General features: G+C 44.5%; 1 protein-coding gene across 3 annotated transcripts; it reads right to left on the reverse strand.

Moving 5' to 3' along the window:
• Positions 1 to 2,174: 2,174 nt before the first annotated feature.
• DCLRE1B (DNA cross-link repair 1B) lies at positions 2,175 to 19,635 on the reverse strand. Of its 3 annotated transcripts, none has more exons than XM_008697755.2 (5): positions 19,447 to 19,635; positions 18,632 to 18,797; positions 18,099 to 18,281; positions 14,728 to 15,856; positions 2,175 to 2,389 (listed from the first exon to the last, which is right to left on the reverse strand). In XM_008697755.2, the coding sequence occupies exons 1-4, from the start codon at positions 19,633 to 19,635 to the stop codon at positions 14,763 to 14,765; spliced, it is 1,632 nt and encodes a 543-aa protein (XP_008695977.1). In that variant the 3' UTR covers positions 2,175 to 2,389; positions 14,728 to 14,762. The 3 variants fall into 3 exon arrangements, with proteins under 3 accessions (XP_008695977.1, XP_008695978.1, XP_008695976.1); XM_008697756.2 differs by lacking the exon at positions 2,175 to 2,389 and adding an exon at positions 13,616 to 14,296; XM_008697754.2 differs by lacking the exon at positions 2,175 to 2,389 and having other exon boundaries at positions 13,616 to 15,856.

The raw sequence follows: 19,635 nt of genomic DNA on the forward strand, positions 1-19,635 counted from the left end.
GATCTATTTTCATGGTTCTTAGGTCATTTCTTCAGTCTGCCTCACTACATGGAGACCTGATCAAAATCTACTATTTCCGGGGCGCCTGGGTGGCACAGCGGTTAAGCGTCTGCCTTCGGCTCAGGGCGTGATCCCGGAGTTCTGGGATCGAGCCCCACGTCAGGCTCTTCCGCTATGAGCCTGCTTCTTCCTCTCCCACTCCCCCTGCTTGTGTTCCCTCTCTCGCTGGCTGTCTCTCTCTCTGTCGAATAAACAAATAAAATCTTTAAAAAAAAATCTACTATTTCCCCCTCTCTAATATTCATTCATCCACCCAACAAACTATATGCTGCCTCTACTCCAGGCACTCTCCTAGATACTGGGTGAGATGCAAAATGAATAAGACCTGGTCTTTTCCCTCAGCTTACAGTCTAGTGAGGGAAAAAAAAAAAAAGCACAGCAACATATACAAGACTTGGATGACAGAGCCAGAGAAGACTTCAGAAAGGAAGATATTTAACTAGGGCATGGTCAAAGAAGTGTCAAAGGTTAATGTAGCTGGGGTTCATTTGTCCATTCAGCAAATATCTACTGAGTATCTTCTGTGTGCCAGGCACTATATTAGAAAGATTAAAGATACAAAAAAGAAAAAGCATGGTCCATGCTCTGAAAGAGCTGACACTTCAGCAGAGAAGTAGCAAGATACGGAATTAGTAAGGTAGGTTGAATCAGATTTTAAAGGCAATGAAGAACTCTGGGAAGTTTAACCAAACAGGCAATATGAAGGAATCCGTGCTTTAAAGAGAGAGCCAGTGGCAGTGAGGAGGACGGCTGACGGGAATGTGTAAAGACTAGAGAAAGAGAGCCTAATTACAGAGCCATGATGAGGGTTTGGTCAAGCAGAGACCCTGGAGAGAAGGGGGCAGATAGGAGAACTATTTCCTCCTAGACAAAATCAGTGTGGCTGGAGAGGGAGATGGAGCTGTTGCCAGTTGGATGCGTTGAATCTCACCTAGGGTATGATATTCCCCTGGGGCCTGGAGCCTAGATGCCGTGTTGGCAGGCATGAAGCCACTTGCTTGGGAGCTGCAGTGCTTTAGGCCAACTCGGAGAAGCTGACCAAAAGGCTGTGTCACAAGAGAAGTTGAATCAAAACACTCGTCAAACTATCCCAACAAGTAGTAAATCCATGGGGCTAGGAAGAAGAGAATTCAAATAGAAGCCAACAGTTGTAAAACTGGGAAAACCAATGAGATACAGGTCTGAAGGAGAAGATAGGAGACAGAATATGGCAAAAGCCTTTGAAACAAGAGGGAATCCTCAATGATTTTTTAGATCTGGATTCCAGAAAACTATTTACTTGGAAATAATTCCAAGCATGCAGAAAAGTTGATAATAAAAAGAGCACCCGTATATCCTTTACGTAGATTTGTTAATTACTGTTTTGCCCCTTTTGCTCTAACACTTGCAATCTCAAATAGATAACACACGTACACACACATTTTTTTCTGCCCATTTGAAAGTAAATTGCATACATCATGCCCCATTATCCCTTACTACTAGGAATACATGCATTCTTTTACATTCACAATGTATACAGTTATCAATTCCAGGAGACTTAATATTGATATGATACCTCAATCTACCATCCATATCCAAATTTTATCAATTAATCCAATAACGTCATTCTTTTTCCCCTTCGAATAGAGGATCCAGTTAAGGGTCATATATTGCATGTCTCTTTAGTCTCCTTTCATCTGCATCGGTTCCTTAGCTTTTCTTTGTCTTGGATATTTTTGAAGAGTACACCCCGCCCCCTTGGTTTGGACAAGGGAATGTTCCTCATTTCCAATTTGTTTATGTTTGTCTCACATTTATTCATTATTAGATCCCGGTTATCCTTTCCTGGCCAGAACACTCCATAAGTGATATTGTGTCCTCAGGATATCAAACCCAAAGTCAGATGATGTCTCTGTCCCTCATTGGGTGATAATAATTGTGGTCACCTTGTTGAGGTGTCTGATTCCCCCACAGTGTATTTACTATTTATTTTCCTTGTAATAAGCAGTCTGTGGGGAGACATCTTAGACCCTCCAAATACCTGCTCTTCATGAAACATGTTGCCTTAGATTTAGTGTCTATTGATGGTTCTTACTTGTGCCAATCCTTCCTTACCTCTTACTAATTAATTAGTTATCTATTGATGATATAGACTCATGGATTACTGTTTTTCAATAGTTTATAATTCCTTACAGTCTTTAATTATTTGGGTGCTAAAATTTTCCAGACTCAGTCAATGGGTGCCTTTTCAACTCCTGTGTCTTCTTTAGTATGTCTGAATGTCAGGTGTTCTGGACTCATCTTGATTCTTGCACGTTTACCATTCTTTGCAGCATGGGATGCTTTGTATCTGGCCAGAAAAAAACACAGGGAAGAGAAAAAATGCAGATTATTTGTGTGGGAAGTTTTTATAGGCCAGGCCTGCAGGTAGCAAACACATACATCTGTTCTGCACATATGACATTGGTGGGAACTCAGGAACATGGATACTGCTACAGTGATTAGAAGATGATATAATCTATCTGTGTGCCCAAGGGGAAGAGAGACACGACTTAGTAAAAATTAGGCCAGTCTCCGCCATACTTGTTCAAAAGCCATTCCCCTGTGTTACTTCTTCCATATTAACGGAATCCCAGTTTTGTTCAAATAGAAGATAGATCCTTTGATTTCAAAGAAGGTTAACTTCCTCTCACCAAATCAGGAGATAAATCACAGTGGTCCAAACCGATCCTGGTAATTCCATTTCTCGTCACCAATGACAAGTCTAAGAGGGGGTATAGACTCAGTTCTGGTCAATGAAATAGGAAAGGAAGTCTAATGGGAGGCTCCTAGGAAAATTTTTCTTTTTCTATAAAAAAGACAGGACCTTCACAGAAGAAACTCTTGTTCTTGCCTCTCTTTTTGCTGAGACAAAGGAATGAAGACACCAGGCTTGGAGCTGCCATAGCCATCCTGTGACCATAAATGTGACAGCAAAGAAAGATGAAGACAGTCAACATACTGAGGACAGCAAAGGAGACAGATAGAAAGAATGGGTCCTTGATGACAGGGGTAAGCTTCCGAATGAACCTGGGACTGCCCACTGCTTCTGGACTTTTTAAGTAAATAAATGTCTGTATGTTTCAGGAATACTGTTAGACAAGTTTTCTGTTCTTTGCTGCCAAAAATCATTCTTAAGTGGCACAGGAGAGAAATAGGAGAGATTTTCTAGAAAAAGGAGCTAATTGGTGGTACCCAAATGCTCTGAGAAGTAAAGGAGAATAAGGATGGAAGAGTGGCCAGTGGATTTGCCATGAGAAAGTCCCTGTTGATCTTGGTAAGAGCAGTTTCAGTGGCATGGTGGGGGCAGAAGCAATGTGATTCCTACAAAGGATTTTTCCTAGTATGAGTGGTGACTGACAAACTGGGAAGGGTGGTTTGATCCAACTGGGTGATAGAATCTGCTCTGGTCAATCCCCATATTCAGTTCCTAATATCCAAGGAAGCTGCTTGAGTTCCTCCCATCCACTTCCGCTGCATCTCGGAAATCTTGAACTGAATCATTTTGACTGCTCTCTTTACCACTTCCCACAGGAATAAGCCAGGAAAAGTTGTCCTGGCCCCTGAACTGATTTCATGGAGGACAAATCCAGCATGTGGGATGGGGACTACATAGGACCTTTTTAAAAACATTTTCTTCCAGGATTTATTGACTGTATAATAAGTACCAGGCATTCAGTTAGACAGAATAAAAAGATGACTAAAGCACATTCTGTGTTCTCAGGGGCTTCACGATCTAATTAAGGAAATAAATTAGGAACAATTATAACAAGTCCAAGACTGGTCCTCAAAGTGGCATTACAAGTGCTCAGGAAAATAGGAGTTAACTGTCTGGAGATTGCTGCAGAAGCATCTAGAAGTGTCACTATTGACTGAACAGGGACTTAAAGAAGACAGCACTATTTCAGCCAGGCCATCAATGAGATATCATTTGTTTTTAGTAACTATCTTTACCTTCTTCATGCAAAATGTGACCAGAATAAATACGCCATTATATTACCATATACAATGGACACGAGCTCTTCAGTACAAGTACTCCTTGGGAAGGAGTTATCAGTCTGCACTAGGCCACCAGAGAGCCATGGGGTTAGAAACTAAAACCAGACAGAGGTGAGTGTGGTGTACAGAGCAGAGAAGTAAAGCACCCACCTGTGTTAGGATAATCAGGTGAGTGAGTCCCTCTTCTGTTTGGTAAGAAGTCTTGGTCCCCTCATGGCTCCCACACTTCTCATCTTCCCCAGCATCTTCCCACTAAAGTGGGAATGGTTGCTGGGCTGAACAGTGGGATTGCAAATAGGAACTACTTCTCTATTCTCAGGTGTAAGTCTTTCTGGTCTTGATTTCTTTTTGTATCAAAATAGGACATTTTGGGGACTAGGTCCCAGCAGAAATGATGGCTTCGGGTGGAAGGGGAGTTTGGAAAGAAGCCATGGCTGTGGGATTAAAGAGAAAGAGTCAAATACAACTAGTTAACATTATGAATGCACGAAATACCACTGAATTGTACACTTTAAAATGGTTAATTGTAGGAGCGCCTGGGTGGCACAGCGGTTAAGCGTCTGCCTTCGGCTCAGGGCGTGATCCCGGCGTTATGGGATCTTATGGGATCGAGCCCCACATCAGGCTCTTCTGCTGTGAGCCTGCTTCTTTCTCTCCCACTCCCCCTGCTTGTGTTCCTTCTCTCGCTGGCTGTCTCTATCTCTGTCGAATGAATAAATAAAATCTTTTTAAAAAATAAAATAAAATAAAATTGTTAATTGTGTGTTATGTGAATTTCACTTCAAAAAAAGGGGAGGGAAGAGAGGCTTGCAGGATTTAGAGATAATGGGCAAGAGACTTGATCCCTAATTTTCCTAATTTTCAAGAGTCAACCCAGAGCCTTCTGGGAGAAGAGCAATGCCTTAAATACTCTTACAACTGTGTTTATTCCTCCTCAGACCCTCCTTCCCCCTAATCATTTTGTTTCCTCCCTTATCTACACATGACCATCTTACTCTCACTTTCTCCATATACCAACTCTTTATTCAGCAAAACCATGGGATAGTGCTTTCCTCTCCCTTTCCCTGGGTCATCGTCATGTTTCATCATCGTGCCTCCAGCATTCTGTAGCTTCTCACCTTCGACCAACTGTTACAGAAGATTTTAGCACCTGCCCTCCATATGTCTTTCCCTATTCTTAATTCTAAGCAAAGGCCAAAGCCAAAACAAATGCTCTGGGAAGGGACACAGAGACCCACAAGGGAGAGGGCTATGAATCAAGACAGGAACTTGAAATTTAATCATTGACTATTATTTGTGCTAAGTCATTTTGCACTTCCTGCAGACTCAGAAATCAAAAAGGCCCTAATGAAGTATCCCTTGCCTAACACAATTCCTGATATGTGGTCGGTACCTATAACTATTTGGCTGAGTAAATTACTGAGTGTTTATTCATGGTGCTCTAAGTATCAGAATTCAGTTAACTATAGAATAGAGTTTTGGAAATCTCAACAATCTTCACCTTTGGCTGTGAATTTAACTTAATGTTTTTATCATTACTTTTGGAAACTCACTTTTATACAATCTGTTAGCTGACATCAAGGGGTTAGCAAGTGGCTCTCTCCTTTGGAGGTGGGTAGGAGGGGCCCTATCAAAACCCTAGAGGGTAAATTCTCGGAGGTGAAATAGGCTTCTTCCTGACCAGTCTCAGTGCTCCCAGAATGTCCGGTACAGAAGTAAAACATGAGCTTTGGAGTCTTGACATCATTAGGAATCCTGAGTCTTCTAGTAACTAGGGTGATAGTAGGCATGCTTATGAACTTCACCTTCCTCATACTTCTTATTTTTAAAAAAAGATTTTCTTTCTTTCTTTATTTGAGGTGGGGAGTGGCAGAGGGGCAGAGGGAGAGGGACAAGCAGACTCCCTGCTAAGCACAGAGCTTGATCTCAAAACCCTGAGATCATGACCTGAGCTGAAATCTAGAAATCTAGAGCGGGACCCTTGACTGATTATGCCCCTTAGGCACCCCACACCTTCCTCATTCTTAAAATGGAGGTGATAATACCTTCTTCTTACCGCCCTTATTCCGTCCATCAGAAAAACTCTTCAATGTTACTTCCAAAAAATATCCTGAATCCACTACTATTCAATCTCCACTGATACAGACTTTTTTTTTTTAAAGATTTTATTTATTTATTTGACAAAGACAGAGACAGCCAGCGAGAGAGGGAACACAAGCAGGGGGAGTGGGAGAGGAAGAAGCAGGCTCATAGCGGAGGAGCCTGATGTGGGGCTCGATCCCAGGACTCTGGGATCACGCCCTGAGCCAAAGTCAGATGCTTAACAACTGAGCCACCCAGGCGCCCCAAAACTTTCTGATTTCACAGACAGTAAGAAGTGAGGTAGAGACTAACAATAAATATGGATTTTTCAGTCCTATCTTGATTAAAAGGGAGTGTGGGTTTTACTTATGTATATATTGACTAGGAGCCTTACCGAGAGAGAGGATGCACTCTCATAAACGAAAAATTACCTGTTCATTCTGGTGCTTCTCTGTAAGGATGTGGCATATTATAACTTGGTGAATTAAACAAAAAGTTTCAGTTCCCACTGAATTTGACTATACTCTGTTCTCTACTATATCTTATAGGTCTCTCCTCGTAGATGCAGATATTCAAAGATCAGGGCTGATATTATTCCCAATACAATTTTATGGTTAAAACTTTATAATAATGTAAATAATTTAAAAATTTAGTATTCTCTGATAAATAATTTTTTTTTTTTCTGAAGAGCCCTAGTCTCTCAGAAAATATAACCTTTAACCCCAAGGCTTGTGTTGACTCCAAAGCAAGTCAAACATGTTTCTTTCTCTTAAGTACATAGTTGTAAATTATGTCTATTATAGGAAATAGGGTTAATTCATAAAATATTCTAGTTACTTTTAAAACTCATTATTTCCTTCCTTTCTTTTCTTATTCCCCCCCCCCAAATATCAGTATGTATATGTTTGTGGATATACTTTTTTTTCCCCCATGTGAAAGCTTTGGTGGAGGAAAAGGCATGTCTTTTATTTCTGTAGCTGCTTGTACTGAATAGTTTTGTCTAATAGATTTATATCCAGACACAATGCTAGTCCCCTTTCTTCCAGAAACCCCAGGTTCAGCTCACCAGTATCTCTCAGAGTTGCAAGACCCTTCCTAACTGGTATGCCTGCTTTCATTCTTGCCCCGTTCTCCATCTGTTGCTTTCAAAATATATATCAAATCATATCGCACCCCCCCACACACACACTTTAAGGCACTCCAGTAGCTTCCTATTATACCTAGACTAAAGCCCAAACTGCTTACTTTAACCCTTAAGTCACTTCTGACCCCACTTCTGCCTCCCTCTCTGAGCTCATCTTCTCCCACTCTAACACAGGCTCTTCTCAATGTTCCTTGGACCCAAAACTCATTCCCATCACATGGTCTTTACAGTGATGCTACCAGGTCTTCACCTGACTGGTTCCTTCTCGTCACTCGAATCTCATCTTAAGTGGTAATCCCCTGACACACCTTCCTTGACCTGTTTCTGAACTACTCCCTACACCCATAAGCCAGTTTTATTTTCTTCTTAGCATTTATCACTGTCTGATCTTTATGTATACCGCCTGTCTCTCTTCCTTAGAGTGTAAATGCCATGTGGGCAGGACATTTTCTGGTCACTATTTTGTATCCCCAATCTAGAACACATGCCTGGCACATAGTAGGCACTCAGTAAATTTTGTTAAATGAGCAAATGAATGAATAAATTGTGGATACTAGTTTTCTCATAGGAGAGTTGCAAGATTTAGAGGTAATATATAGAAAGTGTATGCCAAGGTAAGCTTTCAATAGCTGTTAGCTCCTTGAGGGCTAAGAACTTGCTTTATTTCCTGTTTGAGAGAAACAGCATTTATTGAGGGAGGATTGCCTAAAGGATGAACAATCCATCCATTTCTCTAGATTCATTCATTTAGTCATTCCACCAATGTTTATTATGAGGAACCCGCCATGTGTTCGAGACGTTATGGATACAACACCGAATAAAAGAAACCGGGGGCGGGGGGGGAAGTCCTGGAGTTTACATTCTAGTACAGTGAGGTACACACCAACCTCAGTAAGTAAGTGTTAGAGTATGTTAGAAGGTGTAAGGGCTCTATGGAGAGAAAGTAAGGACGGGTGAGAGGGAGTGGCCGGCCAGGTGGTTGCAATTTTAAATAAGATGACCAAGAGTAGTCTTGCTGAGCAAAACCTTGAAGGAAGTAAGGAAACCATGTGGGTGTCTGAAAGGAAGGCCTCGTAAGGAGAGGGAACAAAGTGAGGGGTGTGCTTGCCTGGCGCTGCAAGGAGGTCAGCAGGCTTGGAGAGTGTTAAGTGAAGGGTGGGGAGTAATAGGAGAGAACGTGGCAGAGCACGTGGGCCAGGAAGACCACGGTGAGAACTTTGGGTTTTATTCCGAGTGAGCTGGAAAGACCCTGGAGGATTTGAGCAAAGAAGCAACACAGTATGATTATATCAGGCCTGCTGTGGATACCAGACGGTGTCTGCAGGGGAGAGGGCAATGCTGGAAGCAGGGAGAACATTTAAAAGGCTCTTGCAGTAACTCAGACATGACACGAAGGCTGCTCGGACAAAGGTGGTGGAGGTGAAGATGGAGAAAAGAAATAAGATTTGGGATACGTTTCAAGGTAGAGTCAACAGGATTTACTGACAGATGGGAGTGGGGTGGGGGGAGGGAAAGCCAAAGGAAAGGGAAAATTGGAAACCAAGCCCACTAAAGAAACATAATAGGATTGCTTAGCAGAATGGAAGGCCATTTTGTTGTATGAGGTCCTGAATTTAAAATGAGACCAGTCAGCCTGGTTAGGGGTTTCTCCAACAGCATCTAGCTGCTCCAGTGCAAGCAAAGAGCAGACAGATAGTAGAATTTATTCAGAATTGGGGTTTTCAAGGCGAGTGTGTCTGAGAGCGAGCAAGGGAGTTGTATTATATTGATGGATCATGGGATGCAGTGGGGTCAAGGTGGGAAGTGAAGCTCAGAGAGGGCTTACATCGGCAATGGTGGTACTTGAGTAAATAAGCTGGGAGAAGATTTAAAATTGAGATTTCAGCTGTAGTAAAATTTCTGGTAACGACGGAGTGGTGAGAAAGACAGAAATAAGGTCTTTGGAAGCAAGGAGGTCAAAGAACCTGAGAGGCTGGAATGTCGAAGTCATCTAGAGGGAAGACGGGGTTTTGGAGTGAACACGTGGAAATTTGGGGAGAGTGGCATGCTCAGAGAGCACGGAAGCTCCTTGCCCTGTCCCCATACCTTACCCTAAGTATTTCTTCCATCTGAGTTATATCCTTTTATAACAAACCAGTGATCTGGTAGGCAAGATGTTTTTCTGAGTTCTGTGGGCTGCTCCAGCAAACGAACCGAACCCAAGGAGAAGTCGTGGGGAGCTCCAATCTATGGCCAGTGGTCAGAAGCACAGGTGGCAACCTGGACTTGTGACTGGTGTCTGAGGGGGAAGAGAGCAGTCTCGTAGGATTGAGCCCTTCACCTGTGGGAGTGGAGGCTATCTCCAGGTAGAGAGGGTCAGAATCAAGTTGAATTATAGGACACCCAACTGGTATCAGAGAATTGTTGGTTGGTGGGGGATTCCCCACCTCCCCTCCCCAGTTTAGGAATTGGGTGCTCAGAACATTTTAGCAGGTTTTCTCCAAACCTTATATCCCTGACTCCCTCTGTACGGGAGTCTAGTCCCACCTGGATGCTTTGTTTCTATGGAGCCCGGTTAGTAGGGTGAGTGAGCTGGACCCAATGGTCTTGGTTCCACAAAAGCACACTTTACAGTGAACACATTAAGAGTGGGATTATAGCACAGAGGACAAACTTCTCATCCTCCATTCCCCCAAATTATTGAAAATTGATGGGAAGACTCAGGATCGGTAAAATAGCCATAATATAATTGTGTTTTTTAATATGTGAGTGATATAAGGGAAAAACTCACCGGAGGCTTGCCAGAAGTTTTGTGTGATTGAAAGATGATTCAGTGAACCATCTGTCCAGGAAAGGAACCAAGCCCGAGATTCTGGGAGCATTGTGTGATCTGGTGGGTTAAGGATGTGTTCAAAGAAGAGGACATTACCTAGGAATGAGATAGTCAAGGTGGAAGGGTACAGCTCAATGAAAGCACTGTGGTCAAAATAAAGACAAGCCTAACCATTCTGAGAGTCCCCACAGGAGTTGTAGATTTAGAAGATTACAATGGCAAGCAGAATTCTTCTGTATTGATGTGGTGGGGTGTTCTGTGGAGGAGGAAGTGGGAAGCACCATGAACCCAAGACAAAACAGCTTATTGTGGTAGTGATTAGGGAGGGCGAAGGGTGGGAGGCGGATAACAAATTGTCAGCTACTCCTGTGGTAGCATCAACAATATGTAAACGTGGCCTCCCAGGTGGGATTTCTCTTGCTTAAGAACCACTCCAAGAAGGCAGAGGGAAGGTCTCCCTGGGAGTGGCCTTGACATGGAGAACCCAAGTCCAAATCTCTTTTCTTTTCTTAAAATCTCTTATTTCCTACCACAAAGGGCAGTCTGGGTCAGGACGAGAGATGGCCCCTCGAAGCCAGCCAGGAAGATTTTTTTTCTCTAAAGGGATTTAAGCCAGTCTGTCTCCTTGTGGAAGAGTACATGTTTTCCCACGGATCATGAAACAACTAATTGATCTCTAGGGAACTTCCTTTCTCCTGGTATCCTCAAGCCTAATTGTAAGATCTCCTTAGATTTATGCGTCATCCTTAGATTACACCACCTTGCGCCAGTTAGAATGGCAAAAATTGACAAGGCAAGAAACAACAAATGTTGGAGAGGATGTGGAGAAAGGGGATCCCTCTTACTCTGTTGGTGGGAATGCAAGTTGGTACAGCCACTTTGGAAAACAGTGTGGAGGTCCCTTAAAAAGTTAAAAATAGAGCTACCCTATGACCCAGCAATTGCACTACTGGGTATTTACCCCAAAGATACAGACGTAGTGAAGAGAAGGGCCATATGCACCCCAATGTTTATAGCAGCAATGTCCACAATAGCCAAACTGTGGAAGGAGCTGAGATGCCCTTCAACAGACGAATGGAAAAAGAAGATGTGGTCCATATGTACAGTGGAATATTACTCAGCCATCAATAAAAATGATTACCCAACATTTGCAGCAACATGGATGGGACTGGAGGAGATTATGCTAAGTGAAATAAGTCAAGCAGAGAAAGACAATTATCATATGGTTTCACTCATTTATGGAACATAAGGAATAGCAGGGAGATCAGTAGGAGAAGGAAGGGAAGAATGAAGGGGGTGGTGAACAGAAGGGGGAATGAACCATGAGAGACTACGGACTCTGGGAAACAAACTGAGGGCTTCAGAGGGGAGGGGGGTGGGGGATTGGGATAGGCCAGTGATGGGTATTAAGGAGGGCACGTATTGCATGGAGCACTGGGTATTATACGCAAACAGTGAATGATGGAACACTACATCAAAAACTAAGGATGTACTGTATGGTGACTAACATCATCATCATAAAATAAAATAAATTAAGGGGTACCTAGATGGCTCAGTTGGTTAAGCATCTGACTCTTCGTTTTGGCTCAGGTCATAATCAGGTCGTGGGATCAAGCTCCATGTCAGGTTTCACATTTGCCGGGGAGTCTGCCTGGGATTCTCTCTCCCTCTCACTCTGCCTCTTCCTTCACACACACACACACACACACACACACGCTCTCTCTCTCAAGTAAGTAAATAAATAAAATCTTAAAATAAACTGGCTACTTATATGCAGTGCAGCACTTTTATGTGAGACTATTGAGATATCAAATAGGGTAACTGCCAGTCTCTATTATAAGCCAGACAAATTTACTTTGGAAAATTTTCCCATTATTAAAACACAAATACAAACACAAACTTGTCATCAACAACTAAATTCCTCAAAGCCATTTGCTTCCACTCCCCCATCTGAATTCACATAGATCTCATTTCAAGGAATGCGTGTGACACAGCACAGGCCAAGTGTAGACACATTCCCTTGTCACTAGACGATAACGCCAATCTGGGGGCCCTTGTAGGAAGACCACCTTATCTCTCCCAGCCACCTTTGGATAGCAGAGAAGTGAGACAGCTAGAGGCTCCTGGAGGAGCTCAGGCTAAGCCTTTGCCCACACAGCCCTAGTAAATATTTATTAACACACAAGATGATTTGCCATATGTTCACATGTTCCAGTCTAACAACATCATTTGAACTTGATGAATCTTCAAGGTATTCTAATCCTATCCTCTTCTGCAGAAAGGATGGTAAGGAAGCCTTTCTGGAGGGCAACTGGGCACAATTTACATTAAGAACTTAAAATTGTAGGGGCGCCTGGGTGGCTCAGTCGTTAAGCATCTGCCTTCGGCTCAGGGCGTGATCCCAGAGTCCTGGGATCGAGCCCCGCATCAGGCTCCCTGCTTTGCTGGGAGCCTGCTTCTTCTTCTCCCACTCCCCTTGCTCGTGTTCCCTCTCTCGCTGGCTGTCTCTCTCTCTGACAAATAAATAAATAAAAACTTAAAAAAAAAAAAAGACGTTAAAATTGTAGGGGTTCCTGGGTGGCTCAGTCAGTTAAGCGTCCGACTCGGTTTTGGTTCGGGTCACGATCTCAGGGTCGTGAGATCAGGCCCCACGCTGGGCGTAGGATCTCTCTCCCTCAGCCCCCACCCGCCCCCCAAGAAAGAACTTAAAATTGTAATCCCACTTCCAGTAATTTACTCTAAGGAAATAAACAAGAGTGCCATGATAGATGCATAAAGATGTTCACTGTAATATGAATAATTGTGAAAAAAGGGCACATAAAATGTTGAATATGGAAATGGTATTGCCTATATAAGGTATTATACAATTATTCATAATTACATTTCAAATAATATTTAATGGTACAAAGAAATGTTTAAGATATTAAGTAAAATGCAGGACTGAAACTATATACAGTATTGCCCTAATTTTGAAAAAAAATTATATATTTAATACATTTATACATACAACAAAGGACTAGAAGGAAACAACTGATGTACATGGAGGGATTATAATTGATTTTTTCTTCTTTATATTTTTATGTGACTTCCAAAATTTCATATTTTATATACAGAATAATCTCTTTAGAGAACCAGAGGCTAAGAGAACCAATATTTGAAATACCGGTCATGGGGTAGACACTGAGCTAAGAATTTTTACCAATTATCTAACCTCCAGAACCACCAGGAAAGGTAGGTCTCACAGTCCCTGTTTTACAGATGAGGAACGGAGACTCCACTATCTAGGCGTGGGAGCTCTCTGCCCAGGGTGCCCTGGATTCGAGCCCAGGACAAACCCATGTTTCTTGCTGCCCCACATGCCCCACCTGCTGCGGCTCCTAGTGGGCCCACAGGAGGCTTACAGTGAAGGGCACGGACAGAACAGAGCTGTGCACAGCTTGCTGAAGAGCAAGGCCTTACTTTCTAAACACTATCTTCTTCTGAAAGCAGAAACCTCTTTCTCCTGGGCAAGAAACCACCTTCTTTAGTGCAAGGCTCTGTTCTGAAGCAGTTTTTACCCCTGTGCCCGGCTCCACTCGCTATGCCCTCTCTCAGAGCCTGTGGTATCTGCTGTCCTGCTTATTGGCCTGGCATGTCGTCAGGCTGTGAGCAGAAGGACAGGGCAGAGCCGCACACCCCCACCCCTTCCACCAGCTGGCTCCTTCGTCTCTGCCCTGGATACTAAAACAAACAGGCTGTGTGCTCCGGTTCCCTACTCAACCCAAGGGGGAGGGGGGTGGGGAGAACAGCAAATATCCCAGCTATGTGAACAATCAGGACTATCTGGCAGCACATCTGATCTTTTATAATTTTATTTCAGCCAAACAGTCAGGGCCTCCAGGCAGCCGGGAGGCCATTGTACCCCTAAGTCTAATGCTCAGCTGGGTTCCAGGTATGGCCTTGGTGAGAGGTGCCCAATCCCCCAGCTGGCTCTGTTCCAGAGATGTCTCCAGTGACACTAATTGCAAACTCTCGTGGAGGGGGGAGTTTCTCTCCACTGTTCCAGGGTTCTTCATTGCTTCCTGTTCCCTCCCAGAGGCAAAGAGAGGAAGTCTCTTTGATGGGGTCATGGCAAGTCAGTGACATTCAGGATTGGAACGTGCTGCCTGGATCACTTTATCCTCCAGCAATGCAGTTCCTGACTAAAACAGCAACAACAACAACAACAACAACAACAACAACAACATAACTACCTAGGTTCTTTTATCTGGGAAGAGGGAGAAGGGGACATGGGGAATGGCACATGGCCCACGAAAGAACAATGGGAATAATCTGGTCCTTCGGATTCAGACTACATCTCTTTCTGCACCCACATAAGAGGACTGCATGTTCAAAAGAGTTGGAGAAATACTGAGTTCAAGTTAAGCAGATTAAATTACTGCAAGACTTCTCGGAACCTTTAATGTGCTCACGTATACCGTGCAGGGGGCTTAATGGAAAGTGTTTATGAAACATCGTCAACCATAACACTGACGGGATTCCAATGAACACATTTTGAGAAGTATTGCTCCAGGGAGAGCCCATAGGGATCCTGGGAAGATAGAAAAGTAAGGCCCCAAACAAACTTCCTCACCAGCCACTGGTCAGTCTTTAAAACTGCAGTGCCGATCAACCAAGGTACCCTTCTGCATTCTCCTCTCTGTACTTCAGCCACGGTTTATGGTATTTTTCCACTTGCCGGTCAAAGCCCCTAGAAGAGAACTGTGCCTGGAAAAAGTTCACTGGAGTCAGAAGGTATTTTAGTGCCAGGCCCCTGAACTCAGGAGCCTGGAGAGGGGCAGCCTTGCTGTGGTGAGACAGGGGAGAATCCTGGCCCAGGCAGGCGCTCTGGTTCCCTGTGGCTGCTGAGCCATTGTGGTCTCCCCTGGGTACCAAGTGGGGCCCTACACCAATTTCCTCCCCAGTTTCTAGAGAAAGAAATTTCTCATCTGTAGACCGTACGTGCACTGAAAAACTCAAGGGGGCAGTCCGTACAGTCACCATCTTCTGGGACTCAGAGCTAGGGGCTGCCCCATCCCATTCTTTGCTGCAGAAGTCCGGGAACAACTGTTTCTTGTTCTGCAAAGGATGGTGGGAAGCCTGCTTCTCAAGGTCCCCAGAAAGGTTCTCATTCTTGGCCTTCTTTGAGTCCCTGTCAGCTTGAGATTGATCAGCAGTTTCCTGAGAGGAGTCAAACACAACACCCCGGGTTCTTGGCCTTTTTAGCCTCCTTTCTAACAATAGCCAGAGAAAGCTCGGTTTCCTTGAGGAGGAATTCATATATTGCTGCACAGAGTCGGGGATCAGGGGCACAGAGAGCCTGGGGCTCAGGCTGTCCTGAAAGTAGTCCCTACAGGGCTGCCGACTGACAATGGGCACCACCTGGCATGGCTTTAGTGCTGCAACAAAGGTCCGAAGCTCCGAGTAGGAGGAATGGTCAGAGTAAGGGATGATGTGGATGTCGGGGTGGGAGCGGTGGATCTTCCGGCTCGTGGGAAGGATAGCGATGGTAGGGTGGGTCTGGTTCCAGTGTAGCATGGCAGAATGGCAGATCTCCATATGGTCCACCGCATGGATGCGGCCGGCCTTCTCCTCCAGGGTGAACACATCCGCCAGGCCCAGCAGCTGCACCAACTCCAGGCGCCGAGGGCTCAATACCACCCAGGTCTGAAACTCCAGGGCCAGCTGCTCGAGCAGTGACTCTTTTCCCAGGCTATAGAGTCCTGAATCATGTTCAAGAGAATGGGGAAAACAAGAGATGAAAGAGGAGGAGATACCGGGGAATCCTAATACATCAACCAAATGTTTGGTAAAAATACACAAATGGGGCAATTGGGGAGTGTTTCAGGGAGGAGGTGGCATTTGAGCTGAAATACACAGAGGATGGGGAAGGGCTTAACACCAAATCCACCCACTTGTTTGGTTCAACAAAGGAAAACATCTATCAGGGGTGGGACACTGTGAAAATAAGCACAAGCCTCAGTCCTCAAGGAGTGTAATCTACGTGGGGACCCAGAAGCAATGTCAGAGGCATGCACACAGTATTATGAGGACACAGAAAAGTACCTACCGCTTGACAGAGTTAGGGAAACTTCCCTGAAAATGGCAACTGTGTTGTCATAAAGGATGGGTCTAAGTTTACCTGGGCAAGGGAAGGGGATGGTTCGGTGTTACCAAAGTGCAAAGAAGGAACTGGTAAGAAATGACACAGGAGAGGTAAGGGTCGTATAATACAGGGCCTGTATATACAGCTAAGGAGTTTGAACTTAATTCGTTAAGTGAAGGGGAGCCATTAAAGAGCGTGCAGCAGGAAAATGGCTAATTGTAACCACAGGAATAATATGATCAGAGGAGGGCTTTAGAAGAAAACAATGGCAGGAGTGTTACTGGATCACCTGGATGAGGAGATGCCGAAAGCAGAAGTACCAGTTACAAGGCCCCAAAATGAGGGCACCTGGGTGGCTCAGTTGGTTAAGCATCCAACTCTTGATCGGCTCAGGTCATGACCTCAGGGTTTTGAGCTTGAGCCCCACATTGGGCTCCACGCTCAGCATAAGTCTGCTTGAGAAGCTCTCTCTCCTCTGCCCCTTCCCCTACGTGTGTGCTTGCACACTTGCTCTCAATAAACTACCAAAAAAAAAAAAAAAAAGGCCGCAAAATGTTTTATACTATTGTAGAATCACTAGAACAAACATACAGTTGGTTTCTCAATGTTCTGACTTTAAGCACAGCATTCACTTGAATATCTGCATTCTGATCAATTTCATTCACTCAGGGATGCCTGGGTGGCTCAGTTGGTTAAGCATCTGCATTTGGTTCAGGTCATGATCCCTGGGTCCTGGGATCAAGCCCGCATCAGGCTCCTTGCTTAGCGGGGAGCCTGCTTCTCCCTCTGCCTGATGCTCCCCCTGCTTGTGCGCGCTCTCTCTCTCTGACAAATAAATAAAATCTTTAAAAAAATTTCATTCACTCAGATAACAAATATTTATTGAGTGCCTCCTTAGGCATTAATCTAAGCATCTGGGATATATCCACAAATAAAACAAAGAGCCCTGCCACTGTGGAACTTATATTCTAGCAGGGATAGACAGACAAAAACCAAATACAACAATATGTAAATTCTGGAATACACAGATTTTATTCATTATAAGATGATGAGTGCAATATTGGCCCCCTCCTATTTAAAAAACTTTAACAGCTTTTTGTCCAAATGTAACCATATGGATCAAGTTATATTTAAGGATTACATTTAGGATCAAGTTCAAGCTACAGGAAAGCACTTCAGCCCCTCCTACCTTTACAGCCTCCTCACCCACCGTATGCCTGTCACGATGGCTGCTGCTGAGCCTCTGTTCCACAAGCAAGACTCCTTCTTAACTCTATCCATGCTCTCAAGGAGTGTGTGTGTGTGTGTGTGTGTGTAAGTGTGTGTGTGTGTGTGTGTGTGTGTGTGGCAGGAGACGTGGAGAATAGACAAATAATAAGCAACAGCATATTAAAACATGGATAGAGTATACTGGAAGGTGATGATTGCTATTAAAGAATGAAAAAGTTGAGTTGGTATAGGGGATCAGGAGTTGAGAATGTCAGAGTAGAGATGGTGGGAAGATTGCAATTTTTTTTAAGACTTATTTAGAGAAAGAGCGCAGGGTGTGGGGGTTGCTGGACAGCTGGGAGGGGCAGAGGGAGAGAGAGAATCTTAAGCAGACTGGGAGCTTAGCACGGAGCCCTAGGCAGGGCTTGATCTCACGACCCTGGGATCACGACCTGAGCCAAAACCAAGAGTCAGAGGCTTAAATGACTGAGCCACCCAGGAGCCCAGGAAGATTACAATTTTAAATAAGGTTTCAGGGGGAAGGGGGGGGGATCTACAAAGACCAGAACAATATGAGAACCCCCCCCCCCCCGCCAAAACCTGAGATTCACTAGCTGTGGGTAAAAGAAAAAGGAAAGGAAACCACTTACCAATTTTTATGTTATGTTGTGGGTGCTTTCGAATAAGCTCAACGATCTGGCGGGCAGCTTCTTGTCGGGAAGGAAGAACCCAGGCCGGGTTGCAGTTGGTGTTGTCTAGGTATAAGGTATGGATCTGTTTCCCCAGTTTCAGGGCTGGCTCCTTTAACATGGATGGTGTATACCGAAAGTCACCTAGAAGAAGAACATATAGGGGGGCAGAGAGTCAGAGACAAAAGTATAAAACACAAGCCTCTCCCGGCCTCCAAAAGCTGATGGACATTTGCTTACCAGCCTGTGGAAAAACTAACAGGAAGTCTGGCACTAACATTGTATAGCTTCTTTTTGGAAAGGTCTCCATTTTGCTTCTCTTTTTATTATTCTTTATAAGGTTTGAAACCTTAAAGAGTGGGAAATCAGTTGAGAAAGGGTCCCTGTGCTCATATGGGATGAAACTAGGAAGCCTCCAGACTTCTGAGTTAAGGCGGGTCAAGAAAAGCAGTATCTAGGCTGGGAAGGTGGGAGCGACCCCTTGGAAGGCCCACCTGTGTAGAGGATGGTTCCAAAGTATCCTTCAAAGAGAAACATGACAGAGCCAGGGCAGTGATTGGCATCCATGAGGGTTACAGTCATGGTCTCTCGCCCAATTTCATCTAGAGGCAGGACATGGCTCTCACCAACCTCCAAGGCCCGGATCCACTCCTTAGGTACCTGAGGAAAAAGTTGGTCATTCTAGTGAACACAGAATCTCCTCCTTAATACTGCCCTGGATCAGGAACTAACCCTTTACGGGAATCAGGGAAAGTAGACGACATCCTAAGTCACCCTGGCGCAGAAAGGGTAATGGAGAGTCCCCTCAAATCGTCCCTTCATCCTCCAATCTTTGTACAATTTAAATTAAGAGTCCAAAAAACAGTCTAGCCAAGCGATTCAAACACTCCTATCATAATAATCCTTTGGGAGCATTCGTTAAAAAAAATTCCGACAAGATTTCCAGGACCTGGACCAGCTAAGCTAGATTTACTAGATGGGGGTGGGAGGGTGGGGTGGGGAGCGCGGGAGAGTGTGTAGAGTCACCCAGAACATTAGATGGCTTCTTAGGAGACTAGGGAAACACTGGCTTAGTTTATATGAAAAGGTAGGTACAGTTTCCTTGGCTGGACTGAAAGATCTCCCCAACTTATAGCTGAAACATCCCAAGTCGGCCAGTCAAGAGCCACACTCCCATTCTGGGCTAAAGACACACTTCTGGGTTGGAACAACTCTCCATTTGTAAAAATCAGTCCTCCGAGGCTGTGACAGATCGGAAATCCCACCCAAATCCTCGACCCAGCTCTCGGAGGACTCCAGCCCCCCGTACCTGTAGGTGACGATGAACGAGGTAAGCAGTGATTGGGGAGCAGTAGAGGGGCCGGGCCCAGGTGCTAGACAAACCCACGGTGTGGTCCGAGTGCATGTGGGACAAGAAGAAAAGCCGTGCGGAACCAGCCCGGCGCAGGCTCCAAAAGTCCACAGCGATGGGCGTATGGGGGATCAGGGCCCCGTTCAT

The sequence above is a fragment of the Ursus maritimus genome, unplaced genomic scaffold (assembly GCF_017311325.1).
Source record: "Ursus maritimus isolate PB19 unplaced genomic scaffold, ASM1731132v1 scaffold_12, whole genome shotgun sequence".
Classification (NCBI taxonomy): domain Eukaryota; kingdom Metazoa; phylum Chordata; class Mammalia; order Carnivora; family Ursidae; genus Ursus; species Ursus maritimus.